At 43.6% G+C, this 26,767-nt stretch overlaps 1 protein-coding gene across 1 annotated transcript in view; it reads left to right on the top strand.

Moving 5' to 3' along the window:
- The window catches only part of CDH17 (cadherin 17), an 86,886-nt gene that overhangs the window by 50,998 nt on the left and 9,121 nt on the right, over window positions 1-26,767 (top strand). The window contains exons 10-15 of the mRNA XM_077270965.1: window positions 7,560-7,636; window positions 8,217-8,408; window positions 8,489-8,733; window positions 22,020-22,150; window positions 23,043-23,285; window positions 24,321-24,437. Of these exons, the coding sequence (XP_077127080.1) occupies window positions 7,560-7,636; window positions 8,217-8,408; window positions 8,489-8,733; window positions 22,020-22,150; window positions 23,043-23,285; window positions 24,321-24,437 (1,005 nt within the window). The remainder of the gene's footprint in view (window positions 1-7,559; window positions 7,637-8,216; window positions 8,409-8,488; window positions 8,734-22,019; window positions 22,151-23,042; window positions 23,286-24,320; window positions 24,438-26,767) is intronic.

The following is a 26,767-nucleotide window of genomic DNA, read 5'->3' as shown; positions in this document are numbered from 1 at the left end:
TAATGTTTATAGAGAGTGGCGGCAGTAACCCCCTCAGACCAACTGACAGCAGGATCAGCATTGGAGCTGGTTGTCAATCAATTCTGGGTACACAGTTACAGCCGCCGCCCTCTATACACAGAGGTTAACGAACAGGCGACGGTGCACCCCCATTACTGAAACCGAATGCTGCTGGGGAGAAAAAAGCTAATTTCCTCCAGGCAGCGGGGCTCTCAGTTTTGGTGTCAAGCAGATTCAGAATGCTATTAACCTGCAGATTAACCCCATTTCTGCTAGATAATAGCGTTTTTATTTCACTTGACAGGTTCACTTAAAGACTGACGTTTCTCTGCCAGTCTTAATGCATGAGAGTAGACACAACAAAATATTTTTTTTTGCATCTTTGCTGGTCTGTGAAAAGCAAAAGCAAGAAAAGCAAATCTAGGCAAGTTTCTAGTGTAAAGTATAATAACTTTTTGGAAGTGCATCTGAACAGCAAGGTGGATTGCTGTTGAGGGGAGATAGGCCGGCGTCACACTGGCGAGTTTTACGGACGTAAGAGCGCAGAAACTACGTCCGTAAAACTCGCATAACATACGGCACAATTATTCTCAATGGGGCTGCTCCTATTAGCCGTATATTACGGTTCAGTATTATACGGCTTTCTACGGCCGTACAAACTCGCAGCATGCTGCGTTTGTCAGCGTACTGCGCAAAAAAATCGCCAATGAAAGTCTATGGGGGCGAGAAAAATACGGATTCCACACGGACCAGCAGTGTGACTTGCGAGAAATACGCAGCGGTGTTAGTGAAAAGTCGGTAATTCAATTGCCGGCTTTTCATTTCTCCTGCACAAACCCGACAGGATATGAGACATGGTTTACATACAGTAAACCATCTCATATCCCCCTTTTTTTTGCATATTCCACACTACTAATGTTAGTAGTGTGTATGTGCAAAATTTCAGCGCTGTAGCTGCTAAAATAAAGGGTTAAATGGCGGAAAAAATTGGCGTGGGCTCCCGCGCAATTTTCTCCGCCAGAGCGGTAAAGCCAGTGACTGAGGGCAGATATTAATAGCCAGGAGAGGGTCCATGGATATTGGCCCCCCCGTGGCTAAAAACATCTGCCCCCAGCCACCCCAGAAAAGGCACATCTGGAAGATGCGCCTATTCTGGCACTTGGCCACTCTCTTCCCACTCCCTGTAGCGGTGGGATATGGGGTAATGAAGGGTTAATGCCACCTTGCTATTGGAAGGTGACATTAAGCCAGATTAATGATGGAGAGGCGTCAATTATGACACCTATCCATTATTAATCCAATTGTAGGAAAGGGTTAAAAAAACACACACACACATGATTGAAAAGTATTTTAATGAAATAAACACAGCGGTTGTTGTAATAATTTATTGTTCTCTCAAATCCATTTGCAGTCCCTCGCTTGGCAACATAATAAACGCACAAGATACATACCTTCTGATGTACTGTCAGGTCCAACGATGTAATCCATCTGAAGGGGTTAACTAATATTACAGGCAGGAGCCCTGCTATAATGCAGCTGTGCTCCGTGCTTGTAATTCCCCTGCGAATGAATGAAATGTAGGTCATTGACCTACATTTCATTCATTCGCGGTGAGGCGCCCTCTGGTGGATGTTCTCATGAACTGCAGCCTGGGAACTTTTTCCCACGCTCCAGGTCATATGAGGACATCCACCAGGGGGCGCATCACCGCGACTGAAGGAAATGTAGGTCAATGACCTAGATTTCATTCATTCGCCGGGGATTACAGGCACGGAGCACAGCTGCATTATAGCAGGGCTCCTGCCTGTAATATTAGTTAACCCCTTCAGATGGATTACATCGTTGGACCTGACAGTACATCAGAAGGTATGTATCTTGTGCGTTTATTATGTTGCCAAGCGAGGGACTGCAAATGGATTTGAGAGAACAATAAATTATTACAACAACCGCTGTGTTTATTTCATTAAAATACTTTTCAATCATGTGTGTGTGTGTTTTTTAACCCTTTCCTACAATTGGATTAATAATGGATAGGTGTCATAATTGACGCCTCTCCATTATTAATCTGGCTTAATGTCACCTTACAATAGCAAGGTGGCATTAACCCTTCATTACCCCATATCCCACCGCTACAGGGAGTGGGAAGAGAGTGGCCAAGTGCCAGAATAGGCGCATCTTCCAGATGTGCCTTTTCTGGGGTGGCTGGGGGCAGATGTTTTTAGCCACGGGGGGGCCAATATCCATGGACCCTCTCCTGGCTATTAATATCTGCCCTCAGTCACTGGCTTTACCGCTCTGGCGGAGAAAATTGCGCGGGAGCCCACGCCAATTTTTTCCGCCATTTAACCCTTTATTTTAGCAGCTACAGCGCTGAAATTTTGCACATACACACTACTAACATTAGTAGTGTGGAATATGCAAAAAAAGAGGGGATATGAGATGGTTTACTGTATGTAAACCATGTCTCATATCATGTCGGGTTTGTGCAGGAGAAATGAAAAGCCGGCAATTGAATTACCGGCTGTTCACAGATATCGCGCTGATTGAAATCTAAATACAGAATATATATATATGTGTCACAATGACATATATATATATATATATATATATATATATATATATATACTGTATATATGTTTTCCCGAACATTTGAGCACATAAATCCATTAGATGTCGGTTTTGCAAGCCTGCGCGAAAATCTCGCAGTACGGATGCCATACGGATTACATACGGAGGATGCCATGCGCAAAATACGCTGACACACCCTGACTACGGATCACTATTTTGGGAACATTTCTCCGTATTACGGCCGTAGTACGGACGTATAATACGTGGCGTATTGTCTTACGCCAAGTGTGACGCCGGCCATAGAGAGAGGAAAAAAAAATAAAAAATCTATAAATCTTCAGCACAGCGAGTGTGAACGAGCTGAGTGTGACCTGAGCGTAAGTGTGAACGGCGGTAAGTGTGTGACTTGTGATTCAGTGACTTTGGAATCAGGGAGTTTCCAAGGGAGGAATTGCTTCTGTTTTTTTGGGGGGGGGTTTAATTAATACTTTGTATTTATTTTTAATTAACGTTTCTGTGTGCTGCAATCCCCATTAGGAAATGTGCTCCACAATTGTTAATGCCATACAGTGTACATCTTGCCACATGTATGCAGTCCTTGACCAGCCGGTCGAGGGTGCATACTGCTGTGCGAGATGTGAGCACATTGTGCATTTGGAAACCCAGATACTGGATCTAAATGTGCAGCTGGCAACACTGAGATCCATAGACAATATGGAGAGGAGTCTTCTGCTCACAGAGCAGACGCTCAATGGGATAGATGAGGAGGGGGATGGTAGGATGGAGCTGCAGGACAGTGTGGCAGTTAGCTGGGTGACAGATAGAAGGCGGGGTAGAGGGAAGAGTGCCAGGGAGGCTAGTCCTGATCTGGCACACCCCAATAAGTTTGCTAAGTTGGCAGATGAGGGGGGTGCCAGTACAGGGGTAGCACTGCTGCAGCCAGGCATGTCCTCTGAAAGCCGGAGGAGTGACTGCTTCAGTAAGGAGGGAAATAGGAGAGCAGTACAGGCCAGACAGGTGCTGGTAGTGGGGGACTCAATTATTAGGGGAACAGATAGGGCAATCTGTCACAAAGACAGGGATCGTCGAACGGTGTGCTGCCTACCTGGCGCTCGAGTCCGACACATCGCTGATCGGGTGGACAGATTACTGGGAGGGGCTGGTGAGGACCCAGCGGTCATGGTGCACATTGGCACAAATGACAAAGTTAGAGGTAGGTGGAAGGTCCTTAAAGATGATTTCAGGGAATTAGGCTGCAAGCTGAAAGCAAGGACCTCCAACGTGGTATTTTCCGAAATACTGCCTGTACCACGTGCCACGCCAGAGAGGCAACGGGAGATTAGGGAGGTTAATAAGTGGCTCAAGAATTGGTGTAGGAAGGAGGGGTTTGGGTTCCTGCAGAACTGGGCCGACTTCTCAGTTGGCTACAGGCTCTACGCTAGGGACGGGCTGCACCTCAATGGGGAAGGTGCAGCTGTGCTGGGGGAGAAAATGGTTAGAAGGTTGGAGGAGTGTTTAAACTAGGGATTGGGGGGGAGGGTATTCATTTTATAGGAGGGGAAGATAGTGCAGATAGAGACCTGGGCACAAATAAGGAAGTTGGGGGTGGCGGAGGCATGGGGGGTGGGGTTAGAACAGTTAGTAATTTAAGAAAGAATAGAGGTACAGAGAGTAACATCAAGTGCATGTATACTAATGCCAGAAGCCTCGCCAACAAAATGGACGAATTAGAACTAATGTTGTTGGAGCATAATTATGACATGGTGGGGATATCTGAGACGTGGCTGGATGAGAGCCATGACTGGGCTGTTAACTTGCAGGGCTATAGCCTGTTCAGAAATGACCGTACAGATAAGCGAGGGGGAGGGGTGTGTCTATATCTAAAATCTTCCTTAAAACCCATCCTGCGTGATAATATAGGTGAATTTAATGAAAATGTAGAGTCCCTGTGGGTGGAGATAAGGGGAGGGGGAAAAAATAATAAATTACTGATAGGGGTTTGTTATAAATCTCCAAAACTAATGGAAGCAATGGAGAATATCCTCGTAAAGCAAATAGATGAAGCTGCAAGGAGAAGTCATTATTATGGGGGACTTCAACTACCCTGAAATAGATTGGGGAACAGAAACCTGCAGTTCCAGCAAAGGTAATCGGTTTTTGACAACTATGAGAGACAATTACCTTTCACAACTGGTTCAGGACCCAACAAGGAGGGGGGCACTGCTAGACCTAATATTAACCAACAGGCCAGACCGCATATCAAATATAAGGGTTGGGGGTCACTTGGGGAATAGTGATCACAAAATAATAAGTTTTCATGTAACCTTTAATAAGATGGGTAGTAGGGGGGTGACAAGGACACTAAACTTCAGGAGGGCAAATTTCCAACGGATGAGAGAGGATCTTGGTGCAATTAACTGGGACGATATCCTGAGACATAAAAATACACAAAGAAAATGGGAGACATTTATTAGCATCCTGGATAGGACCTGTGCACAGTATATACTGTATGGGAATAAACATACTAGAAATAGGAGGAAACCAATATGGCTAAATAGAGCTGTAAGGGGCGCAATAAGGGACAAAAAGAAAGCATTTAGAGAATTAAAGGAAGTAGGTAGTGAGGAGGCATTAAATAAATACAGAAAATTAAATAAATTCTGTAAAAAGCAAATCAAGGCAGCAAAGATTGAGACAGAGAGACTCATTGCCAGAGAGAGTAAAAATAATCCCAAAATATTCTTTAACTATATAAATAGTAAGAAACTAAAAAATGACAGTGTTGGCCCCCTTAAAAATAGTCTGGGTGAAATGGTGGATGAGGATGAGGAAAAAGCCAATATGCTAAATGACTTTTTTTCATCAGTATTTACAAAAGAAAATCCCATGGCAGACAAAATGACTAGTGATAAAAATTCCCCATTAAATGTCACCTGCTTAACCCAGCAGGAAGTACGGCGGCGTCTAAAAATAACTAAAATTGACAAATCTCCGGGCCCGGATGGGATACATCCCCGAGTACTGCAGGAACTAAGTACAGTCATTGACAGACCATTATTTTTAATCTTTAAAGACTCCATAATAACAGGGTCTGTACCACAGGACTGGCGTATAGCAAATGTGGTGCCAATATTCAAAAAAGGGGCAAAAACTGAACTCGGTAATTATAGGCCAGTAAGCTTAACCTCTACTGTGGGTAAAATCCTGGAGGGCATTCTAAGGGATGCTATGCTGGAGTATCTGAAGAGGAATAACCTCATGACCCAGTATCAGCACGGGTTTACTAGGGACCGTTCATGTCAGACTAATTTGATCAGCTTCTATGAAGAGGTAAGTTCCGGACTGGACCAAGGGAACCCAGTGGACGTAGTATATATGGACTTTTCCAAAGCTTTTGATACGGTGCCACACAAAAGGTTGTTACATAAAATGAGAGTAATGGGGATAGGGGAAAATATGTGTAAGTGGGTTGAGAGCTGGCTCAGGGATAGGAAACAAAGGGTGGTTATTAATGGAGCACACTCGGACTGGGTCACGGTTAGCAGTGGGGTACCACAGGGGTCAGTATTGGGCCCTCTTCTTTTTAACATATTTATTAATGACCTTGTAGGGGGCATTCAGAGTAGAATTTCAATATTTGCAGATGACACTAAACTCTGCAGGGTAATCAATACAGGGGAGGACAATTTTATATTACAGGCTGATTTATGTAAACTAGAAGCTTGGGCTGATAAATGGCAAATGAGCTTTAATGGGGATAAATGTAAGGTCATGCACTTGGGTAGAAGTAATAAGATGTATAACTATGTGCTTAATTCTAAAACTCTGGGCAAAACCGTCAATGAAAAAGACCTGGGTGTATGGGTGGATGACAAACTCATATTCAGTGGCCAGTGTCAGGCAGCTGCTACAAAGGCAAATAAAATAATGGGATGTATTAAAAGAGGCATAGATGCTCATGAGGAGAACATAATTTTACCTCTATACAAGTCACTAGTTCGACCACACTTAGAATACTGTGCACAGTTCTGGTCTCCGGTGTATAAGAAAGACATAGCTGAACTAGAGCGGGTGCAGAGAAGAGCGACCAAGGTTATAAGAGGACTGGGGGGTCTGCAATACCAAGATAGGTTACTACACTTGGGGCTATTTAGTTTGGAAAAATGAAGACTAAGGGGTGATCTTATTTTAATGTATAAATATATGAGGGGACAGTACAAAGACCTTTCTGATGATCTTTTTAATCATAGACCTGAGACAGGGACAAGGGGGCATCCTCTACGTCTGGAGGAAAGAAGGTTTAAGCATAATAACAGACGCGGATTCTTTACTGTAAGAGCAGTGAGACTATGGAACTCTCTGCCGTATGATGTTGTAATGAGTGATTCGTTACTTAAATTTAAGAGGGGACTGGATACCTTTCTGGAAAAGTATAATCTTACAGGGTATTTACACTAGATTCCTTGATAAGGCGTTGATCCAGGGAACTAGTCTGATTGCCGTATGTGGAGTCGGGAAGGAATTTTTTTCCCCATGGTGGAGTTACTCTTTGCCACATGGGGTTTTTTTGCCTTCCCCTGGATCAACATGTTAGGGCATGTTAGGTTAGGCTATGGGTTGAACTAGATGGACTTACAGTCTTCCTTCAACCTTAATAACTATGTAACTATGTAACTATGTAAATTTGAATAGCAGCAGAAATCAAGTGCTCTCATCTTACGCTCCACAAACTTTAAAAAAAAGTGGAAAGTGCGGAGTAAACACAAAAAAGATGTATATTTCTGCACAAAATTCATCTTACTCCAAAATGTGTGACATAATAATATATGATTAATTAGGTCTAATAATAATTAAAATTACAAGAATCACTACATTCTGAGCAAAGAATACGCAGGTACAATATGTTTTAAATGTGTGTTTGAGAAATTATTTCTTGAGACTTTTTTTTCCAATGGGATAGCTTACAATAAATCCTTGTTTTCTCTTTACAGCTCTTAGCACAATGTGTTGGGTGGTAATAAACGTCATTGACATCAATGATCACATTCCGATATTTGAGAGTTCAGATGTAAGTATTTTTACAGATCGTAATATCTTGTATTGCATTTTGTTCCTGGACTTATCTTTCCACACTTGGGGCTCATGCAGATGAGTGTATAAATGTTGTGTGCTGTCAGATATTTGTCCACGGTCACACGTTCAGTATTTGGTCAGTATTTTACATTAGTATTTATGAGACAACACCAGGAGTGGGTGAAAAATGCAGAAGTGGTGACGTGTTTCTACTAAACTTTTCCTCTGATTGTTCCACTCCTGATTTTGGCTTACAAATACTGATGTAAAATACTGACCAGATACTGATCGTGTGAATGAGCCCTATGTGTTGGTATCCTGGGACAGGTTCTGATGATGTTGCATCCTAGCACCGCAATGCCGCGCACAGGAAACATTCAGAAGTGCTGCTTCTTGGGACACTTCGGCAGGACATGGGAGACTTATCAGCTCTTCTGGGAGTCAAGGAAGTCTACCATTTTTCCAGGAGCCTCTTGGATAGTCCGAAAGAGTTGCAACTAAAATCAATCTTCTATCTGTCTGACACATATCTATCTAGCTTTATATAATTTCATGTCTGTCTTTTATACTTCTAGTATGGGAATGTAACCTTACGGGAAGACACTCCATTTCAAACCGTAGTGAAGGAGATACAGGCCACAGACGATGACCAGCCGAACACAGGAAGCTCTTCTATTTTTTACAGAATAGTCGATGGAGATCCAGATGAGATGTTCATCATTGAAACAAATCCTTTAAATAATCGTGGATATGTCAAGGTGGCCGCTGTAAGTGACAGATCTGATATACTTCTTCCTGGATTTTGTAGTTTTCCACTGGCCCATAACCTTCTTTTTCTCTCCCGCAGCAACTAGACTATGAATCATATGAGGAGCATGATCTAGTGATAGAAGCGAGGAATCCAGAGCCCCTGGCTACGGGAATCCATTATAATTCCAGCTCCAGCACACATTTAAAGGTTATAGTCACTGACGTGGATGAGAAGCCAATTTTTAGTAATCCAATATACCAAGTACAGGTCTCTGAAGACATTCCTATTGATACATGGTTAATAAAAATAAATGCATCAGATCCTGAAGGTGATGAAATCCTGTAAGTAGCTCATTAACTAAGTATCCTAATGTTCTGATCTACATAGGTATTTTGTAGATGAGTGTAGGAACATGGCTAGGCCATTAGTTTTTAAGACTTGAAAAATCCTTTAGGGACTCTGAAGCCAATTGAGAACTTCCTTGGCTGTGTGTTTGGGATCATTGTCTTGCTGAAATGTCCATTCTTGTGTAATTTTTATCATCCTGGTACATTTGTCCATTCCTCCTTCCTTCAAATAGATTAAGTTTGCCAGTGCTGTATACTGAAAAACAGTCCCACATCATGATGTTCCCACCTCAAAACCTCAATGTTGGTATGGTGTTTTGGGATGATGTGCAGTGCCTATTGGCCTCCATGGTGTGTATTATGGCATCCAAAGAGTTCATTTTTTGTCTCATCTGACCAGACTATAGTGTCCTAGTAAATGCCTAAATGTTGTTGAGCAAACTTTAAATGCGCTTGAACATACTTTTATTTTCAGCAATGGAGTCTTGTGTGTTGAGCGTGCATAAAGGCCATGGAGGTTGACTGCATTACTTTTTGTGCTCTTTGAAACAATTGTGTCTGCTGTTTCCAGGTCTTTCTGTAGTTCTCCACAGGTGATCCTTCACTCTTGGACAACTCTTCTGATAATTCTTTTCACTCCTCTGTCTGAAAACTTAAGGGGAGCATCTGATCGTGGCCAGTTTATAGTGAAATTATGTTCTTTCCACTTCCGAATTGTGGTATAACAGAGAGTAGGTCCATGACCAGGGGTCACAAAGCGCAAGGTTAACATTAGAAGAAAACAAACCTTTAAAAACATATATTTATTAGGTATACTTTAAAAACAACTGTACTAACACACATAACACCTATAAAAAGCCCAGAAAATTCAGGCCACATAAATTGAGGGCACCGAATTGATAAGGCACTATAGTCAAGCCAGGCAAATGAAAAGGAGCACTATATCACCCTAAAATCTTATATCCTAATCTCTGATACTGCCTAGCAGCGTAGGTTGACAACCTAATGTGAGGTCGACAATAGTGACCCCGCTCCTCGACAGCTATCCCTAAGATGTCCTGCAAGGCCCTAATAACTGTATATGTTAATACAAGTTTAGACAAAATAATTTAGCCAGCAGCAAGAGACAGCCCAGGATTAATGATTTTTTTTTACTAGAATAAAAAGATGATTCAGATATAAAGGCAGATTAGGGTAAAATGAAAAAGAATGATACTCATCAGCACATAGCTTTAGTAACCGCATTTACCCAAATGATTCATCAGGAGGCCGATATCAAACAGGGTTGACAGTATAGCATGCCCGGCATGGTGTCTGAAATCTTGCGAAGAGCACCTGTTCGTTACCGGTTTATGGTGAAATGATGTTCTTTCCACTTTCGGAATATGGTTGTAACAGTGCCCACTGGAACCTTCAGAAGTTTAGAAATTCTTCTGTAACCAATGCCATCAGAATGTTTTGCAACAATAAGGTTGCAAAGGTCTTGAGACAGCTCACTGGTTTTACCTATCATGAGATGTTTCTTGTGTGGCACTTTGGTAATGAGACATCTTTTAATAGGCCATCAATTGAACCAGCTGATATTGTTTTTCAATAAGTCGCAGGATTGCTTTCTAATTATTGATAGATTTCAGCTGGTGTCATGACTTTCCATGGCTTTTTGCACCTCGCTTTCTGGGGGGAGGAATGTAAAGCTCAGTTTGTAGTTTTTTTTTTGTAAACTGGCCAAAGCAGACACCCCATTAATAGTACATTGATGGACTGAAATTGTCATTAATAGATGTACCCTTTTATATAGGACATGAGCAGGATAATACATTGGAAACTAAGGCTAGGTCTAAATAATGATTTGTCGCATGACAAGTTTCAGAAAGTCACAGAACCAAAAAATATTTGTCAGTCCCATCGTTGTAAAACAAAGTAATGCAACGTACGTTATAGTCTATTCAGGCAATGTTACTAGTGGCCTACTACTAAGTGTCCAAGAAGTTTAACCTTTGTGTCACAGTCAAGTTATGTCTTAGGTCATCGCGAAACTCTGCTGACTGTCATTACTTGTGATGCAACACTTTTATCCCATGGGATGTTGGTTTTGGCCATGCCCTTTCTCTGCCCACTTTATGGTAGATAACATAACGCATGTCTAAACAGTGCATAGAATGTATCTAAAATGCAGAATAAATGTGGTCTAAAGCATATAGACACAGACTAAGGCTATATTCAGACATCCATAATACATAGCCACATATGCAGCTGTCAAGTTCGGGTCAGGAAATCCACGGCCAGATAGTGCATTGCGGTCCATACTCAGACAATGTGTCATGGCCGCTGCTCCCTCCGCTTCTGCCGCTACTTACCTCTCCAGGCGTCGCGCTGTCGTCGCTCCTGTCGCGGTCGCTCCTTCTGCTCTGGGGTCCGCTCTCCCGCTTCCTCCTCGCCGCTCTGGATGCCTCGCCGCCATCTCCACTGCTGCAGTCTCTGCCGCCACTGTCCCCGGGGGTTCTGCTCTGCCTCCTTCCTTCCAGCGCACGCTCTTCCCTGCAGTTAACCCCTTCAGTTTCTTCCCAGCAGCCCTTTTCTCCCAATCAGCCTTCAGCACAGGATATATCAGGCAGTTCCGCCATTATGGCGGCTGTTATGACCCCAATGGCAGAGGGTCTCAGAAATAATTTCTAAGTCTGCAAACACAAAAAACCAGCTCATAGGGCAGTGGTAACTGGGTTGACCATATATCTAATCCTAGCACCACAAATAACAGCAGCCGGGGAACGTTCCTACGTTGGTTCTAGACGTCTCGCGCCAGCCGGAGAACTAGCTAACCCTAGAAGGGAAAAGAAAGACCTTTCTTGCCTCCAGAGAATAGACCCCAAAAGTTGGATACAAGCCCCCAACAAATAATAACGGTGAGGCAAGAGGAAAAGACAAACATAAGAATGAGCTAGGTATTTAGCAAAGAGAGGCCCACTAGCTAATAGCAGAATATAGAAAGATAACTTATATGGTCAGCAAAAACCCTATCAAAAATATCCACACTGGAAATTCAAGAACCCCCGAACCGTCTAACGGCCCGGGGGGAGAACACCAGCCCCCTAGAGCTTCCAGCAAGATCAGGAATCACATTTAGTACAAGCTGGACAAAAATGAGAGCAAGCAAATAACCCAAAAAACAAAGAAGCAGGACTTAGCTTAATTTTGCACGAACCAGGACCAGCAGATAGGAGCAAACAGAATGTGTCTGATTACAACGATGCCAGGCACTGGACTAAGGTTCCAGGAGGTTTATATAGCAACACCCCTGAAGTAACGACCCAGCTGGGTACAAACTGAGGGAAGAAAATCCCAGAGTCATATCACTAGTAACCACAAGAGGGAGCCAAAAAGTCTAATTCACAACAGTACCCCCCCCTTAAGGAGGGGTCACCGAACCCTCACCAAGACCACCAGGGCGATCAGGATAAGCAGCGTGAAAGGCAAGAACTAAATCGGCCGCATGCACATCAGAGGCAACCACCCAGGAATTATCCTCCTGACCATAGCCCTTCCACTTGACCAAATACTGAAGCCTCCATCTGGAGAGACGAGAATCCAAGATCTTCTCAACCACGTACTCCAACTCGCCCTCAACCAACACCGGAGCAGGAGGCTAAGCAGAAGGAACCACAGGCACAACGTAGCGTCGCAACAAAGACCTATGGAACACGTTATGAATGGCAAACGAAACCGGAAGATCCAAGCGAAAGGACACTGGATTAAGGATTTCCAATATCTTGTAAGGACCGATGAAGCGAGGCTTAAATTTAGGAGAGGAGACCTTCATAGGAACAAATCGAGGAGACAGCCACACCAAATCCCCAACGCGAAGTCGGGGACCCACACCGCGGCGGCGGTTGGCAAAACGCTGAGCCTTCTCCAGTGACAATTTTAAGTTGTCCACCACATGATTCCAGATCTGCTGCAACCTATCCACCACAGAATCCACCCCAGGACAGTCAGAAGGCTCCACATGTCCCGAGGAAAAACGAGGATGGAAACCAGAGTTGCAGAAAAATGGCGAAACCAAAGTAGCGGAACTAGCCCGATTATTAAGGGCAAACTCAGCCAACGGCAAGAAGGTCACCCAATCATCCTGATCTGCCGAAACAAAACACCTCAAGTAAGCCTCCAGAGTCTGATTAGTTCGCTCAGTTTGTCCATTAGTCTGAGGATGAAAGGCAGACGAGAACGACAAATCAATGCCCATCCTAGCACAAAAGGATCGCCAGAACCTGGAAACAAACTGAGATCCTCTGTCAGACACAATATTCTCAGGAATGCCGTGTAAACGAACCACATTCTGAAGGAACACAGGAACCAGATCGGAAGAGGAAGGCAGCTTAGGCAAAGGCACCAAATGGACCATTTTCGAAAAGCGATCACATACCACCCAGATGACAGACATACCCTGAGACACCGGGAGATCAGAAATGAAATCCATGGAAATGTGTGTCCAAGGCCTCTTCGGGACAGGCAAGGGCAAGAGCAACCCGCTGGCACGAGAACAGCAAGGCTTAGCTCGAGCACAAGTCCCACAGGACTGCACAAATGACCGCACATCCCGTGACAAGGAAGGCCACCAAAAGGACCTAGCCACCAGATCTCTGGTGCCAAAAATTCCCGGATGACCTGCCAACACCGAGGAATGAACCTCGGAAATGACTCTGCTGGTCCACTTATCAGGAACAAACAGTCTGTCAGGTGGACAAGAGTCAGGTCTACCAGCCTGAAATCTCTGCAACACACGTCGCAAATCAGGAGAAATGGCTGACAAGATAACTCCCTCTTTAAGAATACCAACAGGTTCTGTGACTCCAGGAGAGTCAGGCACAAAGCTCCTTGAAAGAGCATCAGCCTTCACATTCTTTGAACCTGGTAAATACGAGACCACAAAGTCAAAACGGGAGAAAAACAATGACCAGCGGGCCTGTCTAGGATTCAGGCGTTTAGCAGACTCGAGATACATCAAATTTTTGTGATCAGTCAAGACCACCACACGATGCTTAGCACCCTCGAGCCAATGACGCCACTCCTCAAATGCCCACTTCATGGCCAGTAACTCCCGATTGCCAACATCATAATTCCGCTCAGCAGGCGAAAACTTCCTAGAGAAGAAAGCACATGGTCTCATTACCGAGCAACCAGGGCCTCTCTGTGACAAAACAGCCCCTGCCCCAATCTCAGAAGCATCCACTTCGACCTGAAAAGGAAGTGAGACATCAGGCTGGCACAAAACAGGCGCCGAAGTAAACCGGCGCTTCAACTCCTGGAACGCCTCCACAGCTGCAGGAGCCCAGTTAGCAACATCAGAACCTTTCTTGGTCATATCCGTCAAAGGTTTAACAACGCTAGAAAAATTAGCGATAAAACGACGGTAGAAGTTAGCAAAACCCAAGAACTTCTGAAGACTCTTAACTGACGTGGGTTGAGTCCACTCATGAATAGCTCGGACCTTGACTGGGTCCATCTCCACAGCAGAAGGGGAAAAAATAAACCCCAAAAAGGGAACCTTCTGTACTCCAAAGAGACACTTTGAGCCTTTAACAAACAAAGCATTCTCACGCAAAACCTGAAACACCATCCTGACCTGCTCCACATGTGAGTCCCAATCTTCAGAGAAAACCAGAATATCATCCAGATAAACAATCATAAATTTATCCAGATACTTCCGGAAAATATCATGCATTAAGGACTGAAACACTGAGGGAGCATTAGAGAGCCCAAAAGGCATCACCAAGTACTCAAAATGACCTTCGGGCGTATTAAATGCAGTCTTCCATTCATCTCCTTGCTTAATGCTCACAAGGTTGTACGCACCACGAAGATCTATCTTGGTGAACCACTTGGCACCTTTAATCCGGGCAAACAAGTCCGACAACAGAGGCAAAGGATACTGAAATTTTACAGTGATTTTATTCAGTAGCCGATAGTCAATACAAGGTCTCAAAGATCCGTCCTTCTTGGCCACAAAAAAGAATCCTGCACCAAGAGGGGAAGAGGATGGACGGATATGCCCCTTCTCCAGAGACTCCTTGATATACGAACGCATTGCGGCATGCTCAGGTACAGACAGATTAAATAATCTTCCCTTAGGAAATTTACTACCTGGGATCAAATCTATGGCGCAGTCACAGTCCCTATGAGGAGGCAGAGCACTGGATCTGGACTCGCTGAATACATCCTGATAATCAGACAAATACTCAGGAACTTCCGAAGGAGTAGAGGAAGCAATAGACACCGGCGGGGAATCAGCATGAATTCCCTGACAGCCCCAACTTGACACAGACATTGCCTTCCAATCCAAGACTGGATTGTGGGTCTGTAACCATGGCAGACCCAAAACGACCAAATCATGCATTTTATGCAGAACAAGAAAACGAATCACCTCCCGATGTTCAGGAGTCATGCACATGGTCACCTGCGTCCAAAACTGCGGTTTATTTTCCGCCAATGGCGTAGCATCAATACCTCTAAGAGGAATAGGATTTACTAACGGTTCAAGAACAAAACCACAGCGCTTGGCAAATGACAGATCCATAAGACTCAGGGCAGCACCTGAATCCACAAACGCCATAACAGGGTAAGAAGACAAAGAACAAATTAAAGTCACAGACAAAATAAATTTAGGTTGCAAATTACCAATGGCGACAGGACTAACAACCCTTGTTAGGCGTTTAGAGCATGCTGATATAACATGTGTAGAATCACCACAGTAAAAACACAACCCATTCTGACGTCTATGATTTTTCCTCTCATTTCTAGTCTGAATTCTATCACATTGCATTAAATCAGGTGTTTGTTCAGACAACACCACCAGAGGATTAGCAGTTTTGCGCTCCCGCAAACGCCGGTCAATTTGAATAGCCAGCGCCATAGAATCATTCAGACTTGTAGGAATGGGGAAACCCACCATCACATTCTTAATGGCTTCAGAAAGGCCATTTCTGAAATTTGCGGCCAGAGCACACTCATTCCACTGAGTAAGCACGGACCATTTCCGAAATTTTTGGCAATACACTTCAGCTTCATCCTGACCCTGAGAAATAGCCAGCAAGGCTTTTTCTGCCTGAATTTCAAGATTGGGTTCCTCGTAAAGCAATCCGAGCGCCAGAAAAAACGCATCAATATTTGCCAATGCCGGATCTCCTGGCGCTAGCGAGAAAGCCCAATCCTGAGGGTCGCCCCGTAAAAAAGAAATAACAATTTTAACTTGCTGAGCTGAATCTCCAGATGAACGGGGTCTCAGAGAAAGAAACAATTTACAATTATTCTTGAAATTCCTAAACCTAAATCGGTCTCCAGAAAACAATTCCGGAATAGGTATTTTAGGTTCAGACATAGGACTACTGGTAACAAAATCTTGTATGCCCTGCACACGAGCTGCCAGCTGGTCTACACTTGTAATCAAGGTCTGGACATTCATGTCTGCAGCAAGCACAAGCCACTCAAGGTAAAGGGGAGGAAGAGAGGAAAGAAAAAAAAAACAAAAAAAAACCTCAGAATTTCCTTTCTTATTATCCCACTTCTGCAATGCATTAAACATTCAATGTTGGCCTGGCATACTGTTATGACCCCAATGGCAGAGGGTCTCAGAAATAATTTCTAAGTCTGCAAACACAAAAAACCAGCTCATAGGGCAGTGGTAACTGGGCTGACCATATATCTAATCCTAGCACCACAAATAACAGCAGCCGGGGAACGTTCCTACGTTGGTTCTAGACGTCTCACGCCAGCCGGAGAACTAGCTAACCCTAGAAGGGAAAAGAAAGACCTTTCTTGCCTCCAGAGAATAGACCCCAAAAGTTGGATACAAGCCCCCAACAAATAATAACGGTGAGGCAAGAGGAAAAGACAAACATAAGAATGAGCTAGGTATTTAGCAAAGAGAGGCCCACTAGCTAATAGCAGAATATAGAAAGATAACTTATATGGTCAGCAAAAACCCTATCAAAAATATCCACACTGGAAATTCAAGAACCCCCGAACCGTCTAACGGCCCGGGGGGAGAACACCAGCCCCCTAGAGCTTCCAGCAAGATCAGGAATCACATTTAGTACAAGCTGGACAAAAATGAGAGCAAGCAAATAACCCAAAAAACAAAGAAGCAGGACTTAGCTTAATTTTGCACGAACCAGGACCAGCAGATAGGAGCAAACAGAATGTGTCTGATTACAACGATGCCAGGCACTGGACTAAGGTTCCAGGAGGTTTATATAGCAACACCCCTGAAGTAACGACCCAGCTGGGTACAAACTGAGGGAAGAAAATCCCAGAGTCATATCACTAGTAACCACAAGAGGGAGCCAAAAAGTCTAATTCACAACAGGCGGCACCTGATTATCGTGTGCATTCCATACGTGCTTCTGGCCCGTTCCCTGTTCTGTCCTGTTTATTTGGCAGTGCTTGTATTCCTGTTTCCTCTCTCACACTAGCATCGCTGTTACCCTGTCCTGTGATTTTTCTCTCCTGAGCCATCCCTCTTGGTTCCAGCTGTTGCGGCATCGGACTCCCTCGGGCCTGCTCCTCACAGTCCCTGTATAAGGGTTGTTCCCAGGTTCGCTCATCCGTTGGAGCCTCAGTGCCGTGACCCAGAGGGTCCACTCTTTTTTCACATCTTTCTGATGTCATACAATGATACGCTGACATCTAAATTCTTCCTAAACCAGATCTCTACTACATGTTATAGCATTGTAAATCAGCCCCATTGTAACAAAGCATCAGAAAACATTTTACAGGTGCAAATGTATTTACTTTATAGAGCATTGTCAAGACTAGATACAACTAGGTTATGTGCCCGCGATCTGGAAGTGGCACTGCTTTGGACGTATATCGCATGTGTGGCGCCCCTGAGGGTCCAGTCGCCACAGAGGTACTGCACCTCAGCCAGAGGTAAGGAGGGGACACTACCTGGTACCCACATGCTAGCAGCCAACCACTCCAGGCCAGGGGATCTGGGCGGACCCTATTTAAGGAGGGCCCTATTTCAGGCTGGGGGGAGACTAGATAAAGGTTGTGGGTGGAGGAAGGAGACCTGTAGGTAGAGTGACAGTCTGAAGTGAAGTTTTGTCATGGAAACGGGAGTGAGGTGGAGATAGTGTGAGTAGGAGGAGTCAGGAAGATTCTGGAAGAGAGTCAGTCAGTATGAGAGGAGTACAGAGGTGAGGAGAGAAGCTCCTAAAGTAAGAAGGGGTCCTAGGAACCAGGGAAGTGAAAAATACACCCATGGCGCCTTAATCCACGTCGAAAGTAGTCTGGTGGAGGGACCAAGTCGCAGTAGGGGACCGGACCCAGACTAGTGGAGAGACTGTAGGACTCAGCTAGCAAACCGGAGGCTGTGGTATCTGTATGTGCCATAGCCAAATCCGCACACATTCGCTGAAAAGGCGGCCACATAGGATCAAGGGGACTAGGAGTACGTCGCCCGACAGATCCGAGGCTGCTGGCTTGGGATACTGTGCGTGAGTCGCAGGGCAGGAAGGGCAAGAGCCAGCCCAGGAAAGCGGCTGAGAAAGGTACACAAGAAGGGGGTCCTGGAAAAGTGCTCCCCAAATTACCTTTGAGCTGGCTGGACCACTGGCTCAGAGGACACAGCACTCGGCTGGTGATTGTAATCTGGAGACTGTGAGTAAAACGTGACAACTGCACCCTGCTGTGTCCTCAGAATTATTTGTTGCGTCATCTGCCATGCACTACAACAGCTCATCATTGACTTTAACGCTTTAACTGCCCTGGGGCCTATCTCTACCCATGGAGAACTGTAAGATCTCAGCTGCATCACCAACTGCCCCATTGTACCTGAATCGCAGCCATCTTCTTATTGCCGAACACCATGGGTGGCGTCACAAACTAATCCCCAATAAACTTTATTCCCCTTTACATCACTTTTTATTGGATGCCCAGGGCCACGGACCGGGTTACTGCTGCTGTGACAACCCCTAAGAACCAACGAACCCGGTGCCGAGTACCCCACGGTCCTGGCGGGCGCTCCACATGTCCGCTGGGTCCAAAGTGCTGCCATCTATTGAACGTAGGTGATTCTGCATGTGTTCACTGAACCGTGTGGATTCACCGAGTCCAATACATTGTATGGGTGAAATTTCTCTTGTGGAGACTAGAGGCTCCGCAAGAGAAATAGACATGCTGCAGTCTGGAGAAAGAAGCCATATGTCAGTTCTCCGAGGGTGAGCCACGGGCATCTCTGAACGCATAGTGGGCATAGGATTTTTCTTGATATCCAGTCCACTATACTGTAACATCTGGATGCTGCGGGTTGGATGCTACACAAGTACGCAGCGTCCAACCCGTACCGTTTACTGATCGTCTGCACATACCCTTATATCCCCTCTCAGTAGAAAGCAGGAAAGCAAATACATAGTTAGTAAATGCTGTAATAAAGGATTTCCCAAAAAAACAAGCTATCCCCTGTTCTTAGAATAGTGTTTAACTTACTGATCACTGGGATTGCGGCCACTAGGAACATCACGCGATCAAGAGAATGGAGCTCTGCATTCCCAACTTGAATGGAGCAGAGGCGTGCATTCTCAGCCTCAACTCCACTAATTTTCAATGGGGCTACCAGAAATAGCCAGGAACAGTGCTTGGTTTTCTCCATTAGCGCCATAAACAATGAATATACACCAAATTAGCAGTACACAGAATATAATGTCACAACTTTATGTCTACTGAGATTTGTGTTCAAGTATTAGCTCAACAAATCTGTCATAAAAGTATAAAATAGAAAGACCTGGTTGAGTTTCTTAGGCTCTGTTCATATCTGCCTTGAGCCCCATTTGCAGATTCTGCCTAAAATGCAAGAATTTCTTAAGGTACCTTTACACTAAACGACTTACCAACGATCACGACCAGCGATACGACCTGGCCGTGATCGTTGGTAAGTCGTTGTGTGGTCGCTGGGGAGCTGTCACACAGACAGCTCTCTCCAGCGACCAACGATCAGGGGAACGACTTCGGCATCGTTGAAACTGTCTTCAACGATGCCGAAGTCCCCCTGCAGCACCCGGGTAACCAGGGTAAACATCGGGTTACTAAGTGCAGGGCCGCGCTTAGTAACCCGATATTTACCCTGGTTACCATTGTAAAAGTAAAAAAAAAAACAGTACATACTCACATTCTGATGTCTGTCACGTCCCCCGGCGTCCACAGGGTTAAAACTGCTTTCGGCAGGAGCGCTGCTAATATGCACGCGCTGCTGCCGAGAGATTCCCTGCACTGAATGTGTCAGCGCCGGCAGTAACAGCGGTGACGTCACCGCTGTGCTCTGCTTTACGGCCGGCGCTGACACATTCAGTGCAGGGAAGCTCTCGGCAGCAGCGCGTGCATTATAGCAGCGCTCTTGCCGAAAGCAGTTTTAACCCTGTGGATGTCGGGGGACGTGACAGACATCAGAATGTGAGTATGTACTGTTTTTTTTTTTAACTTTTACAATGGTAACCAGGGTAAATATCGGGGTACTAAGCGCGGCCCTGCGCTTAGTAACCCGATATTTACCCTGGTTACACGTGAACACATCGCTGGATCGGCGTCACACACGCCGATCCAGTGATGACAGCGGGTGATCAGCGACCAAAAAATGGTCCTGATCATTCCCATCGACTAACGATCTCCCAGCAGGGGCCTGATCGTTGGTCGCTGTCACACATAACGAGATCATTAGCGGGGATCGTTGCTACGTCACCAAAAGCGTGACGTTGCAACGATATCGTTAACGATATCATTATGTGTGACTCAGCCTTTAATCTCAGACTGTCATGGCATGTTGATAGACATTGCATGAATGCCCAATAATTGAAGTCCCTTTGGTAGGCCCCCACTTATCTCAACAATGAGGCCCCACACTGTGCACTTATGGAATGGAGAAGGTGGCTGATAATGCATCTTTTTCTGACAATTTCTCTGAGATTGCTGAAAATTTGCCGAGCAAGAATGTGGCAATAACATCGACTGTATCTGCCATTTATGGCATATCCTAATAATATGACTTAAATGTTCCAGATACAGAGAAAGAAATAATTATTTGATCCCTTGCTGACTTTGTAAGTTTGCTCACTGACAAAGACATGAACAGTCTATAATTTTAAGGGTAGGCTAATTTTAACATTGAGAGATAGAATATCAAAAATAAAATCCAGAAAATCACATTGTATAAATTATATAAATTTATTTGCATTTTGCAGTGAGAAATAAGTATTTGATCCCCTACCAACCATTAAGAGTTCTGGCTCCTACAGGCTAGGTAGACGCTCCTAATCACCTCGTTACGTGCATTAAAGACAGCTGTCTTACATAGTCACCTTTATAAAAGACTCCTGTCCACAGACTCAATTAATCAGTCAGACTCTAACATCTACAACATGGGCAAGACCAAAGAACTTTAGGAGGATGTCAGGGACAAGATCATAGACCTGCACAAAGCTGGAATGGGCTACAAAACCATAAGTAAGAAGAAGGGTAAGAAGGCGACAACTGTTGGTGCAATAGTAAGCAAATGCAAGAAATACAAAATGACTGTCAATCGACATCGATCTGGGGCACCATGCAAAATCTCACCTCGTGGAGTATCCTTGATCATGAGGAAGGTGAGAGATCAGCCTAAAACTACATGGGGAGAATTTGTTATTGATCTCAAGGCACCAGGACCACAGTCACTAAGAAAACCATTGGTAACACATTACGCCGTAAAGGTTTAAAATACTGCAGCGCCCGCAAGGTCCCCCTGCTCAAGAAGGCACATGTGCAGGCCCGTCTGAAGTTTGCCAATGAACACCTGGATGATTCTGTGAGTGATTGGGAGAAGGTGCTGTGGTCAGATGAGACAAAAATTGAGGTCTTTGGCATTAACTCAACTCGCCGTGTTGAGTTTTTATAAGGGGGTTTGTCAGGTGTCAATACTTGCCATCATTTGTGAGTTCTGGCACTATGTATCCTAAAACAGAGCAGAAATATGGAAAGAACAAGCACAAATTAAAAATGATCTTACTACTGTAGTTAACGAGTTTATATATGAGAACTGTGGCTATCTTTAAGAAAAGCTTGGTTGGCACTGACTCCAGGCAACTAGTGGCCATAGTTTGCTCTTCTACTAACCATTGGTATAAGAATCTGTCCTGACTTTTCATAGTTTCTTTTTAGAACATGTATTATTGCCAAATTTTTTGGGGACAACCATGACCTTCTTTACTTACATAACATTTGGTACGCTCACATTGCATTTCAACATTTCTCACCAGGTTTGAACTGAGAGAAAATACATTTAATTGGCTGCGAATTAATAAAGAAACTGGAGATATCTACACCAATGCCCATTTGGATCGTGAACGGGCCGACCAATATAGAGTGGAAGTAGTTGCTACAGAATCAAGTAAGCCCCATGCAAGACTTCATGATCATTGTATATGTAATATGAGATTGACAAGATTATATTTATATATGTAGCCCCTCTAACACATGTGGTTCATGGAGAGAAATGCCCCTATAGATTCATTAAAGGGTTTTGAGCCACTAAACCATTGGCCTTCATTATACAGCTGGGGTTTAATGACTTAATAATTTCCGTATCGAAACTGAGATTTGGGGATTGGACTAGTTTATAAGTTACTGGAGAAAAATCCAAGAGACTCTCCTAAACCTTCCCCAGCATCAACTGTGCCAGGAGTGGACATAAACAGATGAGGACCCCTGTATAAGAACAGAAAATGGGTCCTTTTCAGTCCAATAGTTCATAAAAATGCACAATTCCTCCCGCTTTGGAGGTGGAAAAGTGCCCACTAACCCCTTAGGTCCTTTACGGGTGCACAGGTTGCACCAATGAACTGTGCCAAGTACTTGTGCATGGTTGCCGAGAGTCCCAGACCATGGATGCATTGTCCAAACAGATCAAAACCAAGAGATGTTCATGCTTAAGTACATTAGCAGGGTCCCTTCACTGAAGTTTATGGGAATGATGGAAAAAGCAGATCGAACCCATTTGGTCCTAAGAGCCATTAGATGTAGGACCAGGACCTAGTGACCATTTACACATGTGTCCACCCTTGTGACCCACATAGACACAGCTAGCATGAATAACTTCCAATCACAAAATTATGGTTATTTTCAAAGCTGGTCATCTCGCACCAACCACATGGGAACATGTTGAGTGAATAGTAAAGCTATGGAAGGACGCAACTGCACGGCATATCCTCTATAAAGTAAATCTTCCCATTTTAAGTCAGATCACAGATAATTAACTCTTTATACATTTATGTTTTTAACAGAAAATTCAAAAATGAGGTCACAAGTAAGTTTCTACTTGTACCTGAATGATGTCAATGACAATAGTCCTCGATTGGCCAAGGATTATTTTGGAGATATCTTTTTCTGTTATCCATTAACAAAACCAGAGTCATTTGAATTTAGCGGTACAGATGATGATCGACCTGCTTGGGGGATTGCACTGAAATTTCGTCTTGGTGGTAATCAAACTACAGCAAAGGATTGGAACATTCAATATGTGAATGGTAAGTGGCATGAAACCAGATCGCATAAAAGTGCAGTGAGTCAAAACAGCGTCCTTGGGTCCACTTTTAATTGGGTAATAAAGCGTTGAAGTTAGGGTTGTACACAGGACACATCATAAAGTTAGGGTCCCTGAATTTACCCCCAAAACTGATTTCTACTGTTCATCCTCAAGTCAATATTGCAAATATGACTTGATTCTTCGATCACTTTGAGACCCACATCTTTTTATGCCTCCTCTGCCAACTTTTTGAAATGTGGGAAAGCTTAGCTGTGGAGGAGCTGTACAAATTCACCACAATTGACCCCAAAAAAGTGGGGTACATTGGTCAAGTCTATGAATAGAGTATATTTCTGTTTGAACACATCGGGCTGTGGGATGCGTCAAATGCGCGCCTCTCTTAATGAATTTGACATAATTTACTTTAACGCAATCTGGATCAAAGCTGGTGTACAAAACGTAAGTCTTGATGAATTGACCCCATAACGCCTGGTTCCATCAGAGGATCTTTTGGGCCAATATAGCTTCTCAGGGGTTGTAAACATTTAAAAAAAATCTTTGACAAATCTTTTTTAGGACTTTTTTTCCCTAATATATAGGCCCTTTTCTACCTAATATAGGGATCCCTTTATCAGCAAATCACAATTTTTATCTAAAGCTAAGGTGAGATTCTTTGGCTAGCTGACAGACCATCAAATAATCATAATTTGTATTTAGCCTGTCATCAAATGGTCTGGAAAAAACCCAATTGGTTTGACTACCACACAAAAAAATATTCAACTTGACTTCAATTTACAATTTTTAGAAGCCAAGTATAGAAACAAAACTGAGAGAAACTTTCAGACAGGCAGGATGGGGAATCATTGAATGAGAAGGATCAGAGTAACTATGCGGAGACCGAGGTAGAGATGACTTGCGGAGCAGGCAGAAGTCCTATTCATTATTAAATGCTCCCAACCAGACATGTTAGTTATGTAAAAAAAATTTGAGAGTAGTACTATATGAGACTAAAGGTTCTTCTATACATTTCCTACAGCTACGTCTGCTCGTCTGACCATGCTACATACAGACTTTCCAAAACAAACTATCTATGTTCCAGTCTTTATCAGGGACAATGGACGACCACCACGGGAAAGTGATGTTTCTGTACCAGGTAAGGAAAAAATTCCACTGGGTGATGTTTATTAAACTTAATGCACTAAAGTTCTGCACAATTTACTCCAAAAAGAATGCATTCCATGTGCATGGGTTTTAGACACTTTTTCCCAACTCAAATGAGCCATGTGCCAAAATTCTTGTGCTAAGCCACCTAATAGCTGGTTTTCATTTGAAGAACATTGTCGGAACCTACTGATTTCAGCGGGACCCTCTAACCATCTAATGTATATAGAGCCTCCTGACTCTCATAGAGCAAATTATGTAGGGAGAAAGAAGGAATGGGCAATTGAAATTTCAATGGGCGACACTTTTGTTTTCAGGGGAAGGAAGCCGCTGCCATAGTAGCCTGTCAGCACCTTTTACTTTTCATCCTGCCATAGGCTCCTGTGTATGGCGGAAGAGATAACGTTCTGCCCGAATGAAAGCTTGGCCAACAGTTATCTTGTCTATGGACAGCTTTATTTATGCTGTCTAATTAGCGGACAGGATAAGCACATCTTCCCCATTAAGTTTAAGAACTTTTCTAACAAAAGTGGCGAACAAAACTCATCGCATCTAGTCATAAAAACGTATCTCCAACACTAAATATTATTTAATTTTTGTTACAGCAACATGGATATAATACAGAAATAAGATCGCTAGGGGTCTCTAGCTGGGATAGATGTTGATAATTTTGCGATTATAGAGGTATTAGACAACATGCCTTCTATTAGTCCTATGATACTATGCTTAAAATTCCAGTTCATGAAGGATTTTTGGGGTACCCCTCTTATTCTTGCATACCATACTCAATATTTAAATGCCATGGCAGATTGCAAGATGCTGGATTAGCCCAGAATCTGAATTTACATTTTAGACAGTCCATTTTTGTTTAAGTTTTCCCCCCAAATAATCTGAGTTCTAGATGTTCTGTTTCTAAATCTCGCAAAATCGGTTGTAATTTGTGGTGAATCATGGCAGCAAGTATTTTATTGTCCTGCAGTGTCACAGCTGAGAAAACGGAGCATTACACAATTCTTATTACAGTTAACGTACTGCTCGTGGAATACATGTACACGTTGGGTTTAACCAAAACAATCCATTTGTGATATAGAGTTCCATCCAAAGTGTCCTTCACAAAGTGCTGTAGTGTATAATTTCAACAAACTAGGGTCAAACTCACACTTCCATGTGTGACGGTTCAAGTACAGATAGCAATGTATGCATTGGTGGACATATTATAGTCAACCTGCACAGCTGCACATGGCACAAGAGGAAAGGGAGCCCACTACTACATGCAAAACTATCTGCCTCTTCTGCCTCAGTCCTCCCTTGGATGCATGAACTACCTGTGTGTCTCCTGACCTGAATTTGGTAGCCTAATGAATGAATGTAAGGTTGCTCTATTCGAGTAGGGAGACCTGTGGGCGATTCATGATCACAGTCCATGACACATAGATGTGTGAATGCAGCCTAAATGTCACATAAAAAAATGCACAAATTATGTAACCATTGGCTTTTTCAAAACCTGAGATAGACATATAATATGCACAGCATATTGGGGCCATTGCAGAAGAAGGCCCACTGTTCTCTAGTCAATATTGACCACAACATTTAGGAAGTTAAATTGCCTATATAACATTTGTTTCTGAACGTTGTAATAGTATGGCTCTGGTCTTCTATATATGCTATTATGACTCAGGTCTTTAAAGAGGAAGTTTCACCAAAATTTTCATGTTAAGCTTTACACATAGTATAATATGGAATAAAATGTTTTATTTTTTACTTCCCCTGTCCATTGCGGAGACATTAGCAATCAAAGTTTTTGCCATCTAATGACTTAACATCCACTTGGATTTAACAAAAGCTATCAGATAATTTTCACTGGAGGCGTGTACTTCTTCTCTCTGTATGATTTAATCAATTATAAGCAGACAGCAACACAGCAGAAAAAGAACACTCCCCACAATAGCTTAAGTTTCTCAGTATATGAGACATACTGATACAGCTCCGATCGCCTGGTCTAAACTCCTGCATAATTTGAAAGTGCAGCCGAGTTTAGCTGTGTCACATTCCAAACCCTTTTAACAGATCTCCTTCTCCCGTAGCACTGTCAGCTCTGCTGTACTGCATATCTCCTCACAGTGTTGGTCTGAAGGTGTCTCACACTTATGTCTGTCGAAATCACAATTTTGTAATTGCTCTGGAGTGAGAACAGAGCTGGGTGCAATTGCATCTCACACAGGATTGTGCTCTCATTGCAGAGTGGTTGCAAAATGACTTTAGCAAAATAGACATAAATGTAACTCCTCTCCTGACTCATCTCCAGACAGGCAGTGTGGATGA

Source organism: Ranitomeya variabilis, chromosome 6, assembly GCF_051348905.1.
Source record: "Ranitomeya variabilis isolate aRanVar5 chromosome 6, aRanVar5.hap1, whole genome shotgun sequence".
In the NCBI taxonomy this organism is placed as follows: domain Eukaryota; kingdom Metazoa; phylum Chordata; class Amphibia; order Anura; family Dendrobatidae; genus Ranitomeya; species Ranitomeya variabilis.
This window is presented reverse-complemented; position numbering and strand designations above follow the sequence as displayed.